This window comes from Plectropomus leopardus, chromosome 21 (assembly GCF_008729295.1).
Source record: "Plectropomus leopardus isolate mb chromosome 21, YSFRI_Pleo_2.0, whole genome shotgun sequence".
Lineage (NCBI taxonomy): Eukaryota > Metazoa > Chordata > Actinopteri > Perciformes > Serranidae > Plectropomus > Plectropomus leopardus.
In genome coordinates this window covers 15,374,574-15,397,089 of record NC_056483.1, presented here as the reverse complement: position 1 = coordinate 15,397,089, position 22,516 = coordinate 15,374,574, and the positions used below count along the sequence as shown (strand labels likewise).

At 39.5% G+C, this 22,516-nt stretch overlaps 1 protein-coding gene across 1 annotated transcript in view; it reads left to right on the top strand.

The window, feature by feature from the left end:
- Nucleotides 1-22,516, top strand: part of ctnnd2a (catenin (cadherin-associated protein), delta 2a) — a 302,877-nt gene that overhangs the window by 236,879 nt on the left and 43,482 nt on the right. The window contains 3 exon segments of the mRNA XM_042510566.1: nt 11,070-11,187; nt 14,581-14,763; nt 20,671-20,844. Coding sequence (XP_042366500.1) covers nt 11,070-11,187; nt 14,581-14,763; nt 20,671-20,844 — 475 coding nt within the window.

Genomic DNA, 22,516 nt, shown 5'->3' with positions numbered 1-22,516 from the left:
GTAGTTGACATACGTTTGATCTTATGACTTGATGATGGAAAATTCAAACTTTATACATACAAAAATTCTCTGCACAGACACACGACCGCGGCTCTGATTTTTAATTCGGCCTGTGTGCATTTCACTTGAAAAGGAGCTCTGGTCCTTGATCCCATACAACAACATTTGTTTGTCTGTGTGTACACACAGTTTCACACCAACTCCACAGAGGGCTGAAACGGTTTAGAAAAAAAAAACCTCCATGTCCACTTGGCTGTCTCTCTTTGAGCTGTGCACTCAATCAACCACCAGCAGCCTCAGGATTAAACCTCACCCCACTCTGCTTTGCAGAGCTTCTCTCAAGCTGTTTGGAATGCTTATCTCCAGCTATTGAATGTCTCTCAAAAGCATTTCAAAGCCATTCTGAAGATGTTACAAACCGGTTTTTGTATGTATTCACATAATTTTGTGTGTAAGGTGCTACATTGTGTGTATGCAGTCAACATACCAAATCAAAGGCTCGGCTTGCCTCGGTAATTGTTCCGTTTGTGATCCCATTAAATATGAATACCAACTTGCGCAACTGTGGTCTTCCGATATGTCCAAAATGTGTAATTATGGATATTTGCATGCCTTTTGTTATGAATGCCTTTCAGTCCGACATCTGTGCTAATGACAGGTCAAATGTACATATCCTACCAGTCATTTGGAAATGCTGATTCAACACTGGCATTTCTTTTTTTAAACTGTATCAGTTGTTATTTATTTGAACCGTAAAATGTATTTAACATAAAGCACCATAGCTCTTGTAGGTTTCTACATATTTGCTGCACTGCTGTTGTACTTAATCCCAGAGGACCTACAGTATTGTGAAGTACACCACTTTGATATCTCTTCTCTTTTTAAATAAATCTCCCGCGCTCTTGTTGTCAGCACTCTAATGGAACAACACAGGAATTGCCATGGGGGCCTGTGGTACAAGACAAAATGATTATTATACTGTAATTCAGTATCACAGACACCTGTACAAATCTAATTCAGTCCACTAATAGATTTCATTTGCAGTAAAGATTTAATTGGGGAAAGCAATTTTTAGTTCTTTTTCTTTTGCTCTGAATCAGACTTTGGTGTTTTGCATCATTACATTTGCATTTGGGTTGTATTACATTGTTAACTGTAACAAACATTTTGTCCACTTGTGTGTGGATAGGGATGACAACACTTTGGGGATTGAGCATAGACTGTATAAATAAATTGACTTGGCCACCGTGACATTGGCCATTGGTTTGCGGACTGCTGTGTTGAAGCTTTCAGCTTTGCTATTTGGCCATCAACATCTTGATTTTTCGAAGCCTGAAGTGCTTTGGGCAATAGGGTAGACTAGCTGATAGCTTAGTTTGCATGGTGCATTTACAGCTGTGGTTATGCGACCAAAACGTTTGATTAACTGAAAACCGTTGACACACAGAAACCAACATTTTTTCCATGGTAGTGACTTTTTAATGGATGGCACCCACTTCTATGTCGAAGCAGCCACGCCTTTAAGTATGCATATCTTTAGTCCTTGACAAAATTTTAAAAGGTGACTTAAATAAAAAGTCTTCCCCTGTACAGCTTTGATGAGTGGGGAAATTAGCTATAGGGACCAAAATATTTTTTTTTGTACCAGGCTGTAAACAATTCTGCTATAAATTTGGATATTTAACATGGAGGTACAGGGACTGACTTGCTTTTGGGGCCAGTCTCAAGTGGCCATTAGACAAACTGCAGATCTTGGCACTTCCACATCGGCTTAATTTTTCAGACCTGAAGGTTCCCACTTTGGATTGAGGATGCTGGAATAGGTTATTGCCACTGATATATATATATAAAAACAAAAGAGACAACCATTATTAAATGTGTAGGAAAAATTATGGGTGTATATATAACTCAGTACTTCCAAGGATACAAATTATTAAGTTATTCTGCTGTATATTATCTATTAATTTATTCTTGTTTCCAGTTGGAGGAGCTTGTGCATCAGAGATAATCAGTTTGGTATATTTAAGCTACGATTTGTAAACAAACACATTCATTGAATTTTGTTTTGATGTTTTTGCGATTTAATGCAAAATAAGCTGAAAATGTTCTTAATTACATATCATGCATGTCTAAGCTGTGAGCAATACAAGTTTTGCAATGGCTGAGTGTTAATCATGACAGGAAAAGAGGAGATGAATCTAAAGGGCTAGTTCACCCAAATCACAAGAAAACACATTTTCCCCATCTAAGTTGCTATCTATTGATGCAGACTGAAAAGAGCTTGCTTTTGAGCTTTTTGAGTTTTTCAAATGTCATTTTTCAATTCTTTGCATGTCAAACTAAATTTGCCTCCACTTCAGTGAGGGGTCTAAGATATCTCAAAACTCTTGAAATATAATCTCACCATCTGCATGGCTAGATACCAGTAGGGGTACACTAAAAAAATATATCTTTTTGTGATTTGGGGGAATGGATGAATCAAAAGTTATTTGTTAAATGTCACGCATGAGAAGACTGCACGGTGCACACTAAATTCAGCCTAGATTTTGCAAAGATTTGTTTACTATGAGAATCTGAGCATTTGTGATGTTTCTTTCTAGTTGTTTGTTTATCCCCAAAGCAAGATGCATTGCCTTAAACTCTTAAGACTAAGTTATAAGTATATGCCAGTGACATTTATAGACTTTTGACTTCAATGTCAAGTTTATTATTTCGTAACTTACTAAGGTGGTTAGGACTTTAGTGTGTGTTTGCACCTCTGAAGACGCAGGGGGAAGACAAATGATGCTGTCAGTGCACCACTCCACACTGTGAAGCTACAGATCAAATTGTAAAAGCTGGTAAAGAGAATGAGGAGGCGAGAGTAGAGGACAACAAGGCTACAAGCTGGAAAGATTAGAACGAAGAGAATGTAGAAGTGGTGAACAATAAGAAGGAGAGACTAACAGGATCTCAAAGATGGGAGCTGAGACACAGAGAGTAATGAAGGTGTTTCTGCTGCTCTCCAGGGTTGTTTTCTATCTCGCTGTCTGTTCTGGGGGGTTAAAGTGACACAAGGCCACAATGTTCAGGTCCCAGTGTACCTCGGCTCAATTTCAGACCTCTCACCTCTCTCATTATCCCCTCTGCTGTGTGTGTTTGTGTGTCTGTGTAATGCATGAGAGTGTCCACATGCCTTTGTGTACACTGGTGTATCTATGTTTATTTCTGTGTGTTTGAGGGTTTATGTACCTGGATTGTATATGAGCTTGTATATGGTTGTGTATATATACATGTGTAAGTGTTTGTGTGTGTGTGTGTGTGTGTGTGTGTGTGTGTGTGTGTATATACGCACACACTTTTATGCCTATTGGAAAGCAAAGGCATTAAACTGAAACAGTTTCAGGAATCACAGCTGGCATGAGGGAGCTGCGTATGATAATGGGAATGAACTGGTGTCAGGGCATCAGGTGTTTCGATTACGGGCTTTGTGACAGTGTGTGAATGCGTGCATGTGTGTATTTTCATGTATGTTTGTGAGCTCATGTATGCATATATTAAGTGTGGGCCAAGCAGCTAATGATGCTGATGGACCCATATGTTGTCTATTCGGCTGGCGGACATTAAAGGCCCCTCCTTTTTCACACACTCGCACACATGCACGCATGCACACACACACACACACACACACACACACACACACACACACACACACACACAGACACACACACAGTGTTATCAGGCCAGACACAAGGTCTCCTGTGAAGGGGTTTCCATATCCTCCATTCAGGGGCTGTTTACCTCCCTGCAGGTTGTTGGTTTATGGCCAAGTCAGAGAAAACCTGCTGCCTCCATGCTCCACACGCTGTTTGTGTTTGTGTGTGTGTGTGTGTGTGTGTGCTCTTCATTCTCACTTTCATTTTGTTTCCATTCAGACACCCACAGTTGTGGGAGAGCAGTAGAATGACTGATTAGATGAATCAAGGATAAAGAGTGTGTGGTTACGAATGACTTTGTTTCCATATTTATTTCATTGATATTTATTGGTTTGTATGCATGTGTGCTCCATCTGGTGGTGACCCTCTGCTGCCTTTACACCCTACCCCCCCTCTCTCTCACACACACACACACACACACACGCACATGCACACGCACACACGCACACGGTCAGATTCTTGTGCAGAGCTGCCACACACCAGCTGTTGAGACAAAGTCACTCAGTGGTCATTTGTTCCTTGAGCAACATTAGAGAGCCATCTGTCCGAGATCCATTCATGTACGCATATTTCTCGTACATGTTACATGAATCTTCAAACAACTAAGACTGTGGAGAGTGACTAACGTGTGATGTGCTCACTGGCTCTCAACTAATTTCCTGAGGTACCCTGTTGTGCCCTGGAAAGAAAACACATTGTGAATTGAAAAATGTATAACCTGTCTCGTATCTTCTAAACAGTGTAATTGGTGAAAAAACAAGGTCAACTTCTGCCATGCTTTAATAACTGCCAAGCAGTTTCTGCAGATACCGGGAAGCTTGTTAGTGAACTTTTCTCTACTTATGTGTGGATGCTACTTCTCAAAAAAATATGAATGTGTTGTTTGCCATTGTGCCCTTAAGGATGTTTTAACTGGGATTCTATATACTTTGGTACTTTGTGTACTTTTTGCATTACCATGCCAGCAGTAGTTACTGTGAAACATTCTCCTGTTGGTAGTGTCGTTTTTGAACAAAGTGAATACAGGTTGATAATATATATATATACTTTCCTGTCTGTCACTAGTCCTGAATATTCTAAAATGTTCTTACATGACACCACCTCTGTGAGTTAGCCAAGGTTTTCTGTGAATGTTTCATATCTGACTTCCCTGATACATCTTCATTCAAAGACATATGTCTTTAATTAAGTTAAACTCTTTTTTTCAGTTTCTTCATTTACTTATTTTTGTTGTCATTTGTTTCCAAAACATCCTTGTGCCTTTCTGTGCTGCCAACGATGCCAACCCAGCAGCACTCTAATAAATATTTTAATTTGTTTTTTAATTTCTCTCCCTGAAAGAGGGCTTATGACACAACACTGCCACCCTTCTCCATGTTTCCCCTCAAAATGAATAAGAACAAGCCAAATGTTGTTTATTATGCCCCAGGAAAGGAGAAAATATGAAATATTACCATTTAATGCCAAAAGTTACCATTACTCAGACTGGTAGTACACATTTTTCAAAACATTCTGAGGTTAAGTCTGGAAATTGCTTGCTCTTTAGCCCTGGCTTCGGTGGCACTTTCCCGTTACTTAACTGCAGCTAAAATAACAACTTTTAAATTCTCAATGGGATGCTAATCAAGTTCTGTGTCTTTTTGCTCAGTAGGTAATTATTTAACGAGGCAGGCTAATGACTTAGACTGAATTAATGAGGGGTGACATCAGATAGGATGAAGTCTAAGCCTGTAATGGACTCGTTAAATAGTAGAGATTACCAGTTAAATTTAAAGACATTCACAGACATCGTCATTCACTCACATACACACAGACACACAGCAGTGATTGAAAACCCGCATGTAGGTGCTCACATACCCTCTCTGAGCAAAGCGTTTTTGGAGTTTGTGCACACTTAGCTTAAAATGTCACCTTCCACACTCATCCGTCATGGTCTTATGAAATATGCCATCTAATCTGCTCTCCCTCTCTCTCTGAGTGATAACCATATGCTCAGATTATGTTACTCGGGTCCATAAATCCCTTATGTTCGAGTGTGGAAGCTGATTCAAACAAACAAGCAAGCATTATCTAAATATTCTGTGATGCAACACAGCAAGATGTGAGAATGCCTGAGGACACTTTAAACCCAGAAAAAAAAAAAGTTAGCTGGCTATTTTCTGCATAAGAAATCCTGGCCTCGCTGTGTTTGTCAGTAACTGGCACAGAAGGAAAGGCGTGTTGCAGAAAGGCACAATATTTCATGCTTCATTAAAGAACCACTAGACTTCACGAGCACGCGGACACAGGCAGCAAGCTCACACGGATATAGACCGAGGCATATTTGCACTCTTTACATCTGCACACACACACACATACACATGGCAGCATTCATCTGCAGTCCATGGGGCTGTTTTGTTCAAGCCTGTCCAGAGCAATGTGTCCACACAGACACAAGTAGTGTAGTTATTGACATGACATAGTTCATGTTCAATAATTTTCATTTCTAGGTATTTAAAAGACTGCAAAGGAATTTGCATTTAATTGTGAAATATATTGAGAGTGCATAGACATCACCATGATTTATTTTATTTTATCTCTGCTATACACCATATAATTTCTAATATCTAGAAGCATAAAAGCATGTATCATTGATTTTTTTTTAATTTTACAAACGTCAATGGATTCCAATGCATTCTGGCTTCACTTGTTGTATAACAAGAACAAGGCCATGGAGGAAGTCAGTCAACAAATTTAACTCCACCTAACAGGATTAATGCGCCACTGGCAGCGTTGTCATTGGTCGATGTTTATAATAGTCAGTCTGAAAACATGTGGCTCCTGTGGAAATGTCAACTAAAATGATTTAAATCTTTATTATCTCTGCTCGGTGTGAGCATAGAAGGGATCATGCGTTTGGTCGTGTATGTGCACGTGTAGCTGTCAGTCTCCAGCTAATTTTGCAAACTACTGGACCAATCAGTCTAATATTTGGCATGCACATTTATAATCATATGTTTGAGGACCTCTAGTTAGTTTGTCATCAATGAGGGTATGAATCAGTAAGCATAATTCAAGATTAAAGAAGCCCTTTTTTGTTATCTTTGCTTATTTGCACTCTGTGGAGTGTACTTATCTAGTTTTTATTGTGTTTTAATACAGTTTTGCAAAGACATAGGATGTGCATTTCCAGAATTGTTCTTCTACCTTGAACAAAAGGATTAAGACCAATTTTTTTTAGCAGTTAGCACTAGTATATCCCAGTGTTAGAAAAACTGAGTTGGTCTGGCTGGGCAAAACTAATCAGCTTTTACATAAAATAAAACATATTTGGAAGGCCTCAAACTGCTCCACTGTCTGTATTTTCCACTGAAAGAGAAAACTGCGAAGTAATGCATGCTTTAGTTAAGGCTCTGTCTGTGTGGAGAAGATTTACAAGAGAAACAGGAGCTTGCCAAATGTTGGAAGAGCGCCTTCGAGTCTGTCTCTTTTTTTCCCATTTTCACTTAAGAACTTTAAATTCTGCTCCAATCTATATATAACGGAAACAAGGGCATTTTCAGCGCTCATTCTGTCTTGACTGTACATCAATACTGGCATAACTCACAACCATTTTGTGAAAGTTTTCTCACTTAAACATTTATGTAGCACAGTTAGGTGTCTTCGCTTCCACCCATGATGAAGTATCAGATAAAAAAAACTTGATTGAAATCTCAGTAGAAGTCAGCATATTCTGGGCTGGGCGTTAAAGCAATAAGTAGTCCACCCTCTGTTTTTCTTACCCACCCACCACCTGTCTTTGGTGCTTAAACATTAGTCAAGGTGAAGTGTTTTCACTGTTCTGTTGTTTTATATCGACTCGACAGAGAGTTGTGTCTCTGCTAAGCGGGTTTTCCATCGTGTTCTTGTTGCCCATTAGCATTCAAAGCGGGTGAAAATGACTTGACCTTCTGTTGAAGTTTTAATTGAGTTCCTGTGTCTTCCTCCCTCTCCCTCGTTTCTCTCTTTCTCATCAGTACAATAAATGATTGACCTCATCTCATAGACTGGTGAAAAAGCTGTGCATGATCTCTTTATAATGCCAATGTGATGGATGAACTTATTCATTCACACTATCGCCCCGTCTCCTCGTTCACACCTCTATTGTCTTTCTCATCTGTTTTTTTGACATTTCACCTTTTAAAGAAACATGTTTAAACTCCTGTAACCAAACTTTAGTAATTGGTTTGCTAATTCTTTTGATGCCTTGCTCTCTGTTATGCTCAGCTGTCCTCACTCTTATTCCCTTATCAGTAAGGCAGCATAATTCAGGTTCATTGTAGCATTGTCCTAAAAGATTCAGTGTAAAACAACCGGCCGATAAATATAGAAAGATGCAATATAAGTTGTGTCTATATATTCACACAGTTGTGTTGTATTTAAAGGCCATAATGGAGCAGTATAATGACACTGACATATTTGCAAACTTCGCTAAGTGTGTTATTGGCTTGTCATACTCTCTGGTCTGTTTTATGACTCAATCAGAAGACATAGTTGTTTTTTTAAAAAAATTAATCTACTTGTTTAGGTAGAAAAACAATCACGATTGGCAGTCGTTACATTATGTTCTTAATGTAACGTGATGACATGACAAGACCTTATGTTACATTCATAAATCATTTCAATTAACGTTGACTTTTGGTTACATCAAGACACAAACAGCTGGGTCAAAGTCCTGTGATGGTTTGACCCATCCATCCACATTGACCCTTTTTTCCCCCCTTGCATAGTTAAGGCGTTGGTCCAACCTAATCTGCCTGACTCTGCTCTGCCTCTGATTGGCTTACCTTAACATTTTTACTCTTACCCTGACTCCCCATACCTAAACCTAACCAACCAATGAAGGCAAGAGTACGAGCGTAATTTTTCACTCTAACCACCTCACTGAGGCAAGATTTTGTTGATTTTTATACTACATCCCCTGACTTTCTCCTTAGCTCCCGTCATATGAGGAAGAACAGGCTGCAGCACATGGATCACATGATCACAGCCTCATGGCTTATGATTATGTTTGTTATTAAAGTGCATTACTTTTTATAGGTATAAGCACAAAGAGTAAATGATAACAGCCTGAAGAAATAAAATCCTCTCAACACAACCTTGGTGATAAATTGATCCATTCTCAGTTGAAAGCAGCACAGATAGGAATACTGACATGGCCAAGTAGTTAAAACATCACAATCAGCTTTTCATGGTCTCAACAACAATTGTAACCATCTAATACGGCCACCAGAGGATGAATTGTAGTAATAACTTCAAAACCTCTTTGCACACATTCGCTTAAGTGTACCTGCCTCTTGTGAGCAATGTATTCCCGCTCTACAACTATCACTACACCAATGGCAGCAATATTGTGTAATATAACAGTTTTAGAGGACACGACTCTCTGCTTTCATTGTCACTATGAACAGAATTGACAAGAATTGATCTGGCACATTGTGACTATGCCGATAAAATGTATTGAGCGGTTGCAACAATGAGATTTTAAGACCGTGCGTACACTTTTGTCACTTTGGCATTTACACATAGACAGACACACACATGCTATGGCTCTAGGATTGATTTCCCTAAAGGCTGTCTACAGCTGGGTACACACAGAAGCAGACTATACTCACTTGGAAACATTTCCTGCTTTTGTATTTCCGTAAATGCTATTTCTGAGCAGGAGATTGACTGAGGGAGTTTATTAAGCTGTCTTTGGAAAATGAAGGGAAAAAAAGAAGAAAAAAAAAGGCTGTCTGTGAAGTTGTCTTGTTTTGAGTACAAACCTGCCTGTTATTTTGTCTTTACCATGTAAACACAAAGTTTATACTCTATGTCAAAATGATGTCTTCTGGTTTTTCTGGAATGGCTCCCTTCCAAGTTGTTATTCAAGATGTAATATATATTTAGTCATTTCCCAAATTTCAGGTCATAGTTCAGAGTATTGACCATCCTAATTATGTCAAGTATTTGTTAATATAGTGTGTATGAAGTGTTACGGAGATCACACTGCATCATAACTAATCCTTGTAGTCATTCCAATCGTGTGAGTGGCATTGATATTCTCTGGATATTGGATAATGTTGTGTAATCTTTCATCAAAAGTATTCCCACACAATGATTCGTATGATATTTAAAGGATTAGGAACTATGCCCTTTTCCAAAATTTGCACGTTTTCCACTGGTACAAGACAGTCCAATAATATAAGTAACTTACTTTGTTCAAGTTTAGTAAAAAAATAAAGTGGTTGGTTTAGGCAAGTAAAGTTACATACTTGATATGAAGTTACTTTGGTGAGGTAAGTTAGGTAAAGTAACGTTACATTTACAGTTTAGGAAAAGAAAAATGGTGACGGCATATCTTAAAATGACTCAAAGTTCACCAGACTTCCTACTGTTCTGCACATTGGCTGGGTTAAAGTCCTGGAAGACAGTACCATGTTTGTGACCCATCCACCTCCCCAACCTGCCTTCTTACAGGACTACCTATTTTAATCTTGTCAGCTCATTGGTTAAATGATCTCAAACTTTCCAAATATGTGGGTTATTTACAAAATCTGGTGCATTGCATTTAGTAGGAAAATGTACGAACAGTGCATTAGAACAGCCTGAATTGTGTCATCTTTAAAGTTACATGAACATTCAGATGTGTCTATTCATTATTGTGTTGAAGAAGGGAAATGCAATATTCCATCTATCTCAAGCCGCACAACTCAGTTTCATATTTGTTTTATTGACAGAGGCAAATGAGTCAATGTCTGGGACTGAGTGTATCTGTATCACAGACAGCCTCATGTTGAAACCCAAACAAATTCAACCCAACACCACCCACCTGTACCTCAAGTTCAATTAAAATTCTATTCATTATTTCTGTGCATCATATTGGCAAAGCCGCTAATAATAAATGATACAATATTGTCAAATTATCAAAGCAGCGTTGGTGTGAGTGTTGGCTGTTAAGTTCAGGAACCAACTGTCAGACTAAAGCAGCTTTCTTTTTTCTCCCTACTCTTTTTTTTTTTTTTTTTTTTGGACTCAAGTCAAGTGCTTTAAATTGAGGCGAGCCTTCGGGGCATAGATTGAGATGTATCCAGAATTTTAATGTTCCCCTTTCAATTGTTTAGTTTAGGGAGAGCTGCCAGGCTTTCCCGGTGTCTGTCTCTCACTCGCTCTCACTCTCTCCCTGGCTTTCTACACCTCTTGTTACCAGCTTTCTTTTTTCTTTCATCTGTCTTCCTGTCTTATCTTCCCTCCTCACCAACCCTCTTTCTTTCCCCATTTGTTTTTCTCTCTCTATTTGGCAAACACACAGACACATACACACACATACTCTGACCAGTCTTCTTTGTGTGTGTGTGTGTGTGTGTGTTGCAGGAATGTAAGCTCCGCAGGTGAGGAGGCAAGACGAAGGATGAGGGAGTGTGACGGCCTGACAGATGCTCTGCTCTACGTCATCCAGACCTCTCTGGGTAGTGGCGAGATTGACAGCAAGGTGTGTGTGTTGACTTTGAGCATCTTGGCTTGCGTTTATGTAATGTGCATGACTGTGCCTGCGTAAATTCATTCATGCGTTTGTCTTTCGAACTCCATCAATTGTGCTTTAAAGGTTATCGTACGGTAAATGTGCATTTTCAAACTACGTCATCAGCTGCAAGAGAGAAAGGTGTCTCGTTCTTTTGCTTGTAGACACACGGGTTAAATCTAATTGCACAGGAGGCAAGAAATTAAAAAAAGCAACAATGGCTGTACCTTAACTGCCAGCAGCGACAGCAAAGACAAATTTTGGTTTTCAAGGAGTGTGCAGTTCGTCAACGCCTTTTATTTAGGGCAAATTAAAGAACTCAAATTCAACGTGTCGCAGCACTTCTTGCTGCCAATTTAGCTCTGCCACTAGTCAGAGTTGAGCGGGTTTATGTTCACTTTTTGTTTGTTTTTTTAATGTGTGAGAACACATTGTTGGCATGGAGTGTATATGTGTGTCCATGACACACAGTATGTGGGGGCCAGTCAATATTATATAAACAGTGTTGTGGATGGCTGACTTCTCAAGGTCTCCCTGTCTCCCAGCTTCTCCAAATGGCCATCCTTAATCACTGCTTAACCACCCGCCCCTCTTCACCATCTGACTGCAGTCACCAGAGGAGTACTGCTGTCGCCACAGTAACAAAGACTGATTGGCAGGTGAACCAGCACGTGGTCACTGTTTAAACAGCGATGCACATTAGGCCTCGTGTTCATTTTTTACTGCCTTTTACTCTTCTTTTTTTTTTTTGCATGCATGCTCTGTCAGACCTCCTCCTCACACTATCCACTGTTTATGACAGACTGATCGGGTCTATCATTAGAAATACTTCCAAGAAAATAGATCTCAAGGAGTCAACAACATTATAATTAATGCAAAGTAGCTCACATTACCAATACTTCGCGTGGATTATTTTAAATGGATGCATTTGTAGCATCAGATTAAGCAGGAATTATTAAAACACTCAAGCTGAAGTCGTTCAAGTAACATTATAACTGATGATCTGCCCGTTTATGTGCCCATATACTTGCATAATCACTTCGTCCCGGTTAGTGCTCTCACAAAAAATTCCCCTCATCATCACTCTTCAGATTCTTCGGGATCTGAGTTTTGATCATCAAGACAGTCTCAGTGCTCTCCTCCTTTCATTTTAATGTTCACAGATCCAGACAGCAAGATCAGAGGAATATTCACTATATGTAATGTGACAATTATGTTTTATAGTCGAGTGTCCCATTAAACACAATCTACAGATTACTGCTATTATGCTGTGAGGAATTGCACAGATGTGAGGAATTTTTAAAGGCATTTAGGTAGGTTTCACAGTATGTACTGGCACATAGCTAAGAGTCAATTAACCTAACTGATACAGTCATTTGAAATGATGGTGCAAGACTTAATGCTGGGTTCAAACTATATGATATTTTTTGCTGTTACAGTGGCCACTGTGTTAGATTATGCAATTATGGAGTAATAAAATGTTGCTGTGACTTGTCAGAAAGATATTTTAGAATACGAGTTCCCCCATGACTAGTAAAAGCTTGATGTCTTTCATAATGCTTGTGATGTCACGGGGAAGGAGGTGCTAATTACCGACTTCAGGAGCAAGAATATAAACAAACGATTAATGATTTAGTTTCCTCATACTCTGTATGAGAGGCTCTGTTTTAGCGCCTGTGTCTTTAACCCCCCCTTCTGAAAAAAACCCAGTCTGCTTTCATCAGTCAGTGTTTGCGGGTCTTCCACATTTGTGCTCTTGGTGTCTCTTCACCATCATAGCAGCTGGAGAAATGACTGTAACAGAGTATAGTGGCATGTTCTGCCATTGCAAATCATCCATTAAAAGTTTCTAAACACAACCCGACATGTTCTAGCAGGTATATGATTTCAAATCAGGGAGAAATTTACACCATTGGCAACCACAATTACAGTTATTGTTAACATGTAGCTACATTGTGCGGTGTACTTGCAGCAAGGCAATGACTGTGTATGGAGATACTTTATCTTATGTAAAAAAAAAATCACCACACAATAACAAAAAAAGTAGTATTCAGAACAGTCTGAAGCCTGAGGTTTTGCTCAAACGGTTTACTTTTACATACATTTACGTTATTATTTGAAACTCTGGCCATGTTTCATCCATGACTGTGAAACATTATATACAGAAAATATGGGAAAGTGTAATGGGTCCAACTTCGCTGTGGAGAAGTATACAGCAAGTCCATTGATGTACAGTATGTCCCAAAAGAGTTTTATAAAAAAGCAGATTCTATAAGTACATTGTGTATAAAGCACAAGGTCATAGAGACAAAACTGTATTACAACATAGAAAGCTTTTGTCTCGCATCAGTTTGTTTTGTAGATTCCCACACACAAGAATGGGATTTCTGTTGAATAGCTGCTGTTTAGAAACTGACCCAGACCTCTGACTTTCCTGTGAAGCAAGTGAGTGAGTAATACATAATCATTCTTAAACCAAAAGCAAGAATTTCTTTATTCCCCAAACCACGCAGCCGGAAAGGACAGCGTACTGAATGAGTGTAGAATAACAGATCGAAATATAAAATGTCAAAGTAAATAGTGAGTAAAATGTAACTTCTCCTACATCATTCTATAGTAGCATGTGAATAGAATTTCAGACATGATTGCAGCTCGCTGGAGTGAGACATTGTTTTGTTTGTTGCATCTCTGGAGGCCGTTCAATTACACTCCTTAGTTGTTTTTGTGTAAACCAACGGACAGAGAGAAGATTGATGATTCGTCTTTGTTAATTTCCATTCTGTTGACTCGATGACTCCCCTTTCTCGCTGTTGCTAAACAAGTACACACGCTCGGGTAAAGTACACACTTAAGCATAGACACCATACACTGTAAGGATTAGTTTACTCTCATTCAGGCACACTCCGCGGCTGGCAGGTTCGCCTCTAAACTTTGTGTTTAATGGGGTGTGATACGATGTATTGGGCTCGTCATTTTTCCTCATTTACCTGAGTTTCTTCTAATCTCATTTCAAAGTCGGTGCTAACAAAATACAGAGGCACATTACCTGTGAGATTATCTTTCTTTCCTTTTCGTCGCTCTCTGTCTCTCACTCTCTCCGTCTGTCTGGCTTGTGGGTGGGGGTTGAAGGCCGATAGTGTAAAAGTGTGAGAGTGGGTGGTTTTTATCAGCATGCTTTGACTTTTTGTCTGCTCTTTGTTTTCAAGCGAGATGTTTCATTAAATGGCATCAAATGCATATCTCCCACCTCAACTTTCTCACTTTATTCATTTATATCTCTCTCTTTTTCATCTCTTCTTCCTTCTCCCCGCCCCTCTCTTCCTCCTACCTCAATTCATCTCTCCCAACTCTCTCTATCTACAGACTGTTGAGAACTGTGTTTGCATCCTGAGAAACCTGTCATACCGCTTGGCTGCCGAGACCTCACACGGCCAGCAGGGGGGGCTGGAGGAGCTGGATGGCCTGCTTTGTGATGCTAACGGCCGTGACGGAGAGAGCTCTGGCTGCTGGGGCAAGAAGAAGAAGAAAAAGAAGGGAGCCGATCAGGTAAGGACAAGAGCAGATGATAGATAAAGGAAGTAGAGACAAAGATATACTGTAGATAGACAGAATGGACACAATAAATTCAAAAATGGGTGTCTAGAATCATTCAAGTTTTTAACCTGCAACAGAATAGCACAGGAGTGTTGTAGTCAGGTGGAGGAACGAACACTTTTGATAGTGTTTGAAAGTGCAGTTTAAGGGCCCTGACACGCTACGATGATGGTCAGCCATGAGGCTAAGATGGGACATCAGTGAGCGTCTGTCACCCCAGTTTTTGCTGTGTGTCCTGCACCGTTGGCGCTAGTCGGCCAACATCAGCTTTTTTTCGGCTGATTTAGCCTGTTGAATTGGCATTGGAGATTGTGGAGCCCATTGGTGAACGAAATCACTTTGATTGGAAGTTCAGCTTACGGCATGAGAAGAGAAATGGAAATGACAAAAGACTAAAGTCAAGAAGACATCAGTTTTTTTCCCATTGAGTTCTTTAGCAGAAATGGTTTGTAATTGTCTGTTAGTGCACAGTAAATATCTTTTGTTCATTTAACATTTTATTGTCATATTTTGTTCATGAGCTTACTGGCTTGAATCCATCCTGTCAGTCTTCCATTTTCCCTTTTGAATGACGAATAGAGACTACAGTCTCCTTCTCATTGCTGTATAAAGAAAACTGGATACAGCGTACTAGGTGGGGCATCATTCCTTCCTAGGAAATTTTTTTAGTGAAGCCAAAACAGTTTGACCCCCTGGGTGTAAAATTACCCAAATCTTCAGAATTATTGGGCCCACGGGCGCATTACAGACCCTCGTACATTACAGCCAGGGGGTTAACTTGCAGTTTCTACTTACTTGAATGGGGATACAATTATTAATTAACCAAATTGATCAAATCCTGATTGTGAAACAATTCATTTCACAAGAACTGAAATGCTAAAAAATAATATAGATAGATAGATGTCTCCCAATCTAAGTCTACAGGACAAAGGTTTTTTTGGGTTCAGTGGTATCATGTTATAGACCCAGAGGTTGTAATTCCACTGTTTGGCCAGTTTGAAAATTGGCTTAAAAGTCTGCGCACTCCCTCTGAGCCTGCACCTGCTGGTATGCAGAGTTATTTCCTCTCATGAAGACACAGAATGTACCTGCTAGTTGGCTTTTGGCTATTGGTTTAGTGATACAAGTGCAACATCTTGGCCGAGACACAAGCAATGTGAGGCCACACAACAGTCATTCTTCGTCGTTGCCAGTTCTTTGAAGTTGGTTCGATGTGTCTGGGCCCTAACACACCAGTTCAAAGTCTCCTGTTGGTGGTCAATTTGGCTGAGATCATGTTACTTCAAAGGTCATATGATTAACATGGTTTTAATGCTCAAAATGTTCAGAGACCCCCTCATACCTTGTATAGAAGCATCCACATTCATTATGTTTCTGCACTGGTTTATTCTGGGTTTTACTTTCATTTGTCCCCCATCTGTATATATACACACGGGTGCAAAAAGAAGACAGCTTTCATGATGAAGCAGAAACATTGCATGAGTAGTTGAAGCATCCGCGCCTTCAACAGGGACATGTGTGGTAAATAATGGAAGACAGGGATGAAAATCATAGATCACAGAGTATTATGCAAGCTGAGTTGAATTGCATTGGCTTCTTTTATAATGTATCAACTCATAAACCATTTTTTTGCTGTTTTTTTCTCACATTTCATGTATTTGAAACTTTTTAACTGAACTTCCCTTGTCAAAAGCTGCATCATTCTCATTTTATTTTTTTCACTCTCCGTCTTCTCTGCCTTCTTTTCCTTTAATGCCTTTTTCAGGCTGTTACGGTAGCGGTGAACTTCTCTTCATGGACGAGACCTCATGTTTTGCTTAAGTCAAAAGCACACCTGACCTGACTGCAGAGCTGGCAGAGCTCATATTAGAATATCCATGGGCTCAAAACCAACCTTAAACACTGCCTGTCCAAGCATTCTTAAGGACCACACAACTGATATATGAGATGCAAACCAATTCTAAGACTCAGAGCTATGTGCATGTTTTCTTTCATCCATTATTTGTCGTTGGCTCTCCAGGCTAATACGACTGATTGGCTACACCATGTCTCTTCCCCATGGCCATTATCTATCTGCTTGAAACACATGACCCACGTGGACACAGATCATTTACATAGACAGAGAGAGAAGAGAAAGGATGAGAGAAATTCTTAATAAATTGCATTTAAGAAACAAACCTGAATCCCACCCCAAGGCCACGATTAACACAACATAATAGCCAATACTTTGTCAGAACCTGTCTGATTCAGATCGGAGAGCAGAATTATTGAGGGGTGTTGAGGGATTAAAAGTAAGACACATAGACCTCGGTGCGAAGAAGACCAAGTAGGAGGAACCAAGGGGTAAACACTGCCACATATATGAGAATGACGGGTTGTAGAAGAAGAAACCTGGCCTGAGGGACAGAGAGACAGGTAGAGAGAGACTTGGGCAGTTTGACCGTAATGTAGTCTCCTTTCAGATTCAGACAGCAAGGCCAAGGAGCAGCATTGAATCTGAACTGCTCCCAAACACTCCTAATGGATACTGGAACACACACCTTTTTTTTTTTTTCTCTTTGTGTCATTTCAGGGACATTTTATAGATTTCTGCTTTGATTTAGGATTTATGTCTCTTGAAAATTCTTGAAAGCCTCCAGAGACAACTTTTTTTCGTTTAAACATTTAATTCTCTATTTAAGGTTGATTTCAAAATGTAATAGCTGTAAAACAACGAAAAACTGTTGAAAGTGGTTTGCTATTAGCCTAGCTTTCACTATGCAATTCTGCCTGCCTTCCGGGTACAATCTTTAGGGAAAAATTAAGGATTGATTTACGGTAAAAAAGGAAGTACATCAACCATTTTGCAACAAAAGCAGGAAGAGAACTGTGCTGTTTGTCTTCCCAGGTCCAGTGCTAGCTATCTGCAGCAAAGGAGTAATTTTGCTGTGAAAGAGTAATTTTGCAGTTGTCACTATGTCCACAGTAGTAACGGCTGACTTAATTCCCAAAGCAGTTGAATGTAGGTGAGCCGTGACAAACAGAGTCTGTAACAACTTTCAAAGAACAAGTAACGCTAGGTTTAAAATGAATAGAAAATAGTTAAATAATTACAAAACTACTTTACCTCTTCAGCAAACATATTTTTTCTTCTCTCTTCAATGTTGCATATTGTTGTTCAGTGTCCATTGCTCATGTGTGGATAGTTGCTAAGCTCTGAGAAAAGATGGAAAGCAGCAGTGGTGTCAACAATACCAATTAGGGCTGTAGAGTAGAAAAGTTGAAAACATATCACTTTCCACTTATGAATAATGAATAACGCTGTTGGTATCCAGCTGTGTGACCAGATAACTTTAATGTGAGTGTATTATTGACTTTACTGGCATTATCAAACAGGACAGCTGCAACTAACAAGTTCCCCACAGCAAACAATGTAGAGCTAAAGCCTCAGTGAATGTGGCAGCTTTCATGTTTTATGATTATTATCTGTACAGATGCAGAATATACAAAATGACATATGGGAAATCACCTTAAAAAAACAACAAAACGTATTTGCTGCATATGAAACAGTTTCTCACACTAGAGCAAACGCATTTGAAAATGTTTGATATACTTAATCTTCTGAGAATCTTGAATACACAAATTAACATTATACATTCAAATTTAGTATGTAGGATGTCTCTAGGCAACAGAAAGTACTCTGCTGTGAAACAGTTGATGCCTCTTGTTATAGCACCTCTACACACTTCAAACTATAAGACGCCTTTGATTTTTTGATCAGAGAATCTGTGTATAGATAAAAACATGCAGTCACACAAACACACACACACACACACTCACACACGCACACACACTCTACAGCACCTCTCTCAAGACACACACTAGCCTAGTTTACCTTGAGACAAGGGGAGGAGGAGAAGCAGCAGAGCGAAACCGAGGAGGTCGATAGGGAGAGGAAAAACTGAGAACTGGAGAGAGAAGGATGGAAATAGAATAAGAAATTAGGGAGCGAGGGAGGCGAGTTAGAAAGAAAAGGGAGAGAAGTCAAGGGAGAGGTTGAGAGAAAGAATCAACAGGAGAGAAAGGGGGGACAAGTTATTAATGACAAGCAGGAGAGGAAAGAAATAGAAATCAAAGGGGAGAGAGAGAAAGCGAGTTAGCTGTGGGTTCATGCTTGTGTGAGAGAGGTGTGGGCATGTCACTCAACAAAGAGGTTCAGACATCAAGGGACTCCATTGTAGTGGAGGAGAGGAGGAGGATGCAGGTAAAGGGGAAGAGAGGTGTGGAGCTTTATATCTAAAAGCAAATGTAGGAGTGAAATATTCACTCATAGACTGTTTTCACTTGCATCTCTTTCTCCTTCTATTTTTTTGCCCTTTCCCACCTCTCTCCTCCATCACTATTCTTTCCCTCATAGCAGGTTGACAGGGAGCGATTTACTCAGTGTCTGTGGCTTTTTAATAGGTCAGGGTGTACTAAGTGGAGATGTAGTAATGCATGCACTTAGACACACTAGAATACACAACCACAGATATCTGTCTTCCATGAATAGTGCAGGTACGAAATCAGATGAATGGGAAGAGCAGGGGAAGTGAATGAAAGCTACTCCACTCCTTTGAAATTCATTGCTTAGCTGTGTTGTTAGTGTAGGGTTATTCAGTTAAAATTGAAAGAGGTCCAGTTACTACAAATTTGTCCCTGGTCCAAAACTCATAATATCTGAATTGTAGCCAAACCCTTCAAATACAATCAACACGGTGCATTTTCATCTCATTTCAACAAGGTTTAGTGTCAGTTTTCAAAGTAGAACACTATTAATAAAGACTCACTGAACTTGTTTGGCACTTGTTAACAAATTAAACTATTACCATAAATAAAATTAGTCTGAATACAATAAACTTAAAGTCCACATTTCAAGTAAAAGAAAGAGTGAATCTTTTAAATAAAATCAATAAAAAGCACCTCTTTTAGTAAAAGTGTAAACAAACCTTTGACCTTTGACATTGGCTTGAATGGAGTTAATGCCACTTTCATGTCCATGTAGCTGTTTGTGAGTTTTTGGTGTGGTTATTTATGTTCATAACATAGAAAGCTGACTCAAACTGTGGCCATAGGCTTTTTATTTTCAGGTTGCATCTCCATCCGTCCATAGCTACATACGTAGGTGTATGTCCGTTTGTCTGCTCATCCCATTTTCGTGAATATGATATCTCAGATATGCCTTGAGGGAATTTCTTTAAATTTTTCACTTGTCCAAATGTCCACTTGGATTCAAGGAGGAACTGGTAATATTTTAGTGGTTCGAGGTCAGGGTCACTCTGATCTTGCATCACTCTCATTTTTGTGAATGCAATATCTCAAGAGCACAGTGAGGTAATTTCTTCAAATTTTGCACAAATTCCACTTGGACTCAACAATGAATTGATTATAATATGAAGGAAAAAGGGTCACTGTGACCTTGTCCTTCACATTCTCATGATTGCGATTTCTCAAGAACACGTTTGGAGGGTTAAACCTACTAAGCACAGTGAAGAATCAGTAAAGACAGGCTCAAATGAGTAAAGCTATTGCTTTCATAAGGGCAGTGGACCAGTACCAGGTCGAAGTCCATGATTTGGTGATGAAAGGTTTGTTGTAACAAACTCAGAACATGATGTTCAATCTGAGCCTCCAGTGGTTTAACTTCTTATCCTGCTGTAGTGATGCACAGGTGTACTCCAGGACCCTATGACATCAGAGCTGACTTCTGCTTGCTGTGGTCTCAGTCGAAACACACTTAAAAAACCCATTGCTAGAAAAAAGTTTACAGTGTTCACTCAAGTATCTCATTGTTCTCTAAAGTTTAGAGAACTTTTAATAATCTTATCTCCTCTTTCACAGTGGGATGGCGTGGGTCCCTTTCCGGACACGGCGGAGCCCCCTAAAGGGGTTCAGATGTTGTGGCACCCCACCATCGTCAAGCCCTACCTCACCCTGCTGTCTGAATGCTCCAATCCTGACACCCTGGAGGGAGCAGCTGGGGCTCTGCAGAACCTTGCCGCAGGCAGCTGGAAGGTAAAGGCTAGAGATAAAATGTTTCACAAAGCCTTCTTTTTGCTTCACTTGAAGCATCTTTGTCGCACATAAACATAGTCAGAGCCCAGGAGTATAATCATGTAAACATACCTTAAACCATCATCACTGCACTTTAATACTGGGAGTGCAGGAACTCACGCTGCCCTTGCAGTCCTTGTATTTCTGTTTTTAACAGAGCAGGTAAATGCAGGCTCTTGAAAATGTATGTGTCTTTATATCTTTTTAATTGTCCATTAGTATGAAAGGAAGGGATTCATCATGAGTTTGTCCTAATTAGCCGTGCATTGAATGCAGAGACATAGAATATACGAACAGTATTTTTCAGATAAGCCACAAACCAAACAATTTATTCACATTTTTATACTGTTTTCCTCTTTTATATCTTTTATGCTGTTTTTTACACCTTCATACTACTGTTATTTTATTGTCTCTTCTATTTTAACTTGAACTGTTTTAGCTTGCAGTCCATACATCTTAGGTATGCAGGCTCAGAGACTGTGCTGTGCTGTATAAATGGTAATGTTGTTCGTTGATCCTAGAGAAACACTCTCTTATTCTTCCTTTCGCCTTGATGTAATGTAAAATGACAATGAACTTTATTTGATTTGTAAGAAGGACAAAGCTACTGTGTGTATGAGTGTGCATGCAAGCATGCTATTATGTGTGAAGGCTACCTATTTGATGACTGATAAGACATGCTCATAGCTAGAACGTAGATCTGGTTTTGCATCTGTTTATTGATATGTGGTTAGGATAGATTTAAAGTAAGGCGTAATTTTACAGGATGTGCAAATGTAAATCAGAATCACCTTGCTGTTTTATAAATGTATTTTCATGGCAGGCAGAAGATAAATATCAGGAACACTAAGGTCGATTTCATGTGTGCAACATTGTTCTCAACTCCTATCATCCGTTTAAAGTTCAGATCTGTCTTTATACAAATTCAAAGGCTGATTTGGCTGCAGTAAATGCCACAGAGAACAAAAGATGAACAGCTCAAAGACTCAGTCAGATGGAATAATGGTGTATTTGCTCATTTCACCGTTCGGCTGACTTTGACATATTTCCAGCACAATCCCATGTTTTTATGTGTTTTGTAGTATATAATATTGTTCAGCAGCAATGCAATAACTGTAATAATGTAACGGCTCCGAGCTTGAACACACCAGGGAGGAGAGCTAGAGTTCAACAGCAGCTGACTGATGGAAACAGCTAGATGGTAATAATGTATGAGTCATGCGGTCATATTGGAGAGTATTGGTAAAGGCAGCTATAGCCTTGAGGGAGGTGTGTATATAAGGGTAAAAAGGAGAAAACGTGAGGGCTTAACCTTGGAATGACCTTGGAAAACTGCATCAGACAATGTTGGTAGTAAACAGGCAATGTGGGAATGTCGATAGAAACGTTTATGCGGTCAAAAAAAATGCTTAGTCGAAAGGTTACATTACTTTTGCTGTTTGTTAAAACTTGAAGTCTAGAGGCAGTTGCAGACAGGGAAGCACACTGTGGTTGAGATGAATGTCTCTGTGGTCTTGTAAATGTGCGTAGGAGTTGTGTGTATCTTATTTTGGTTTTGTAAGTATTTCCATTGGTAGTGAAATGGACAGAGAACCGGAGCAAGAGTGAGATGGACGAAGAAGCTATAGGAAGA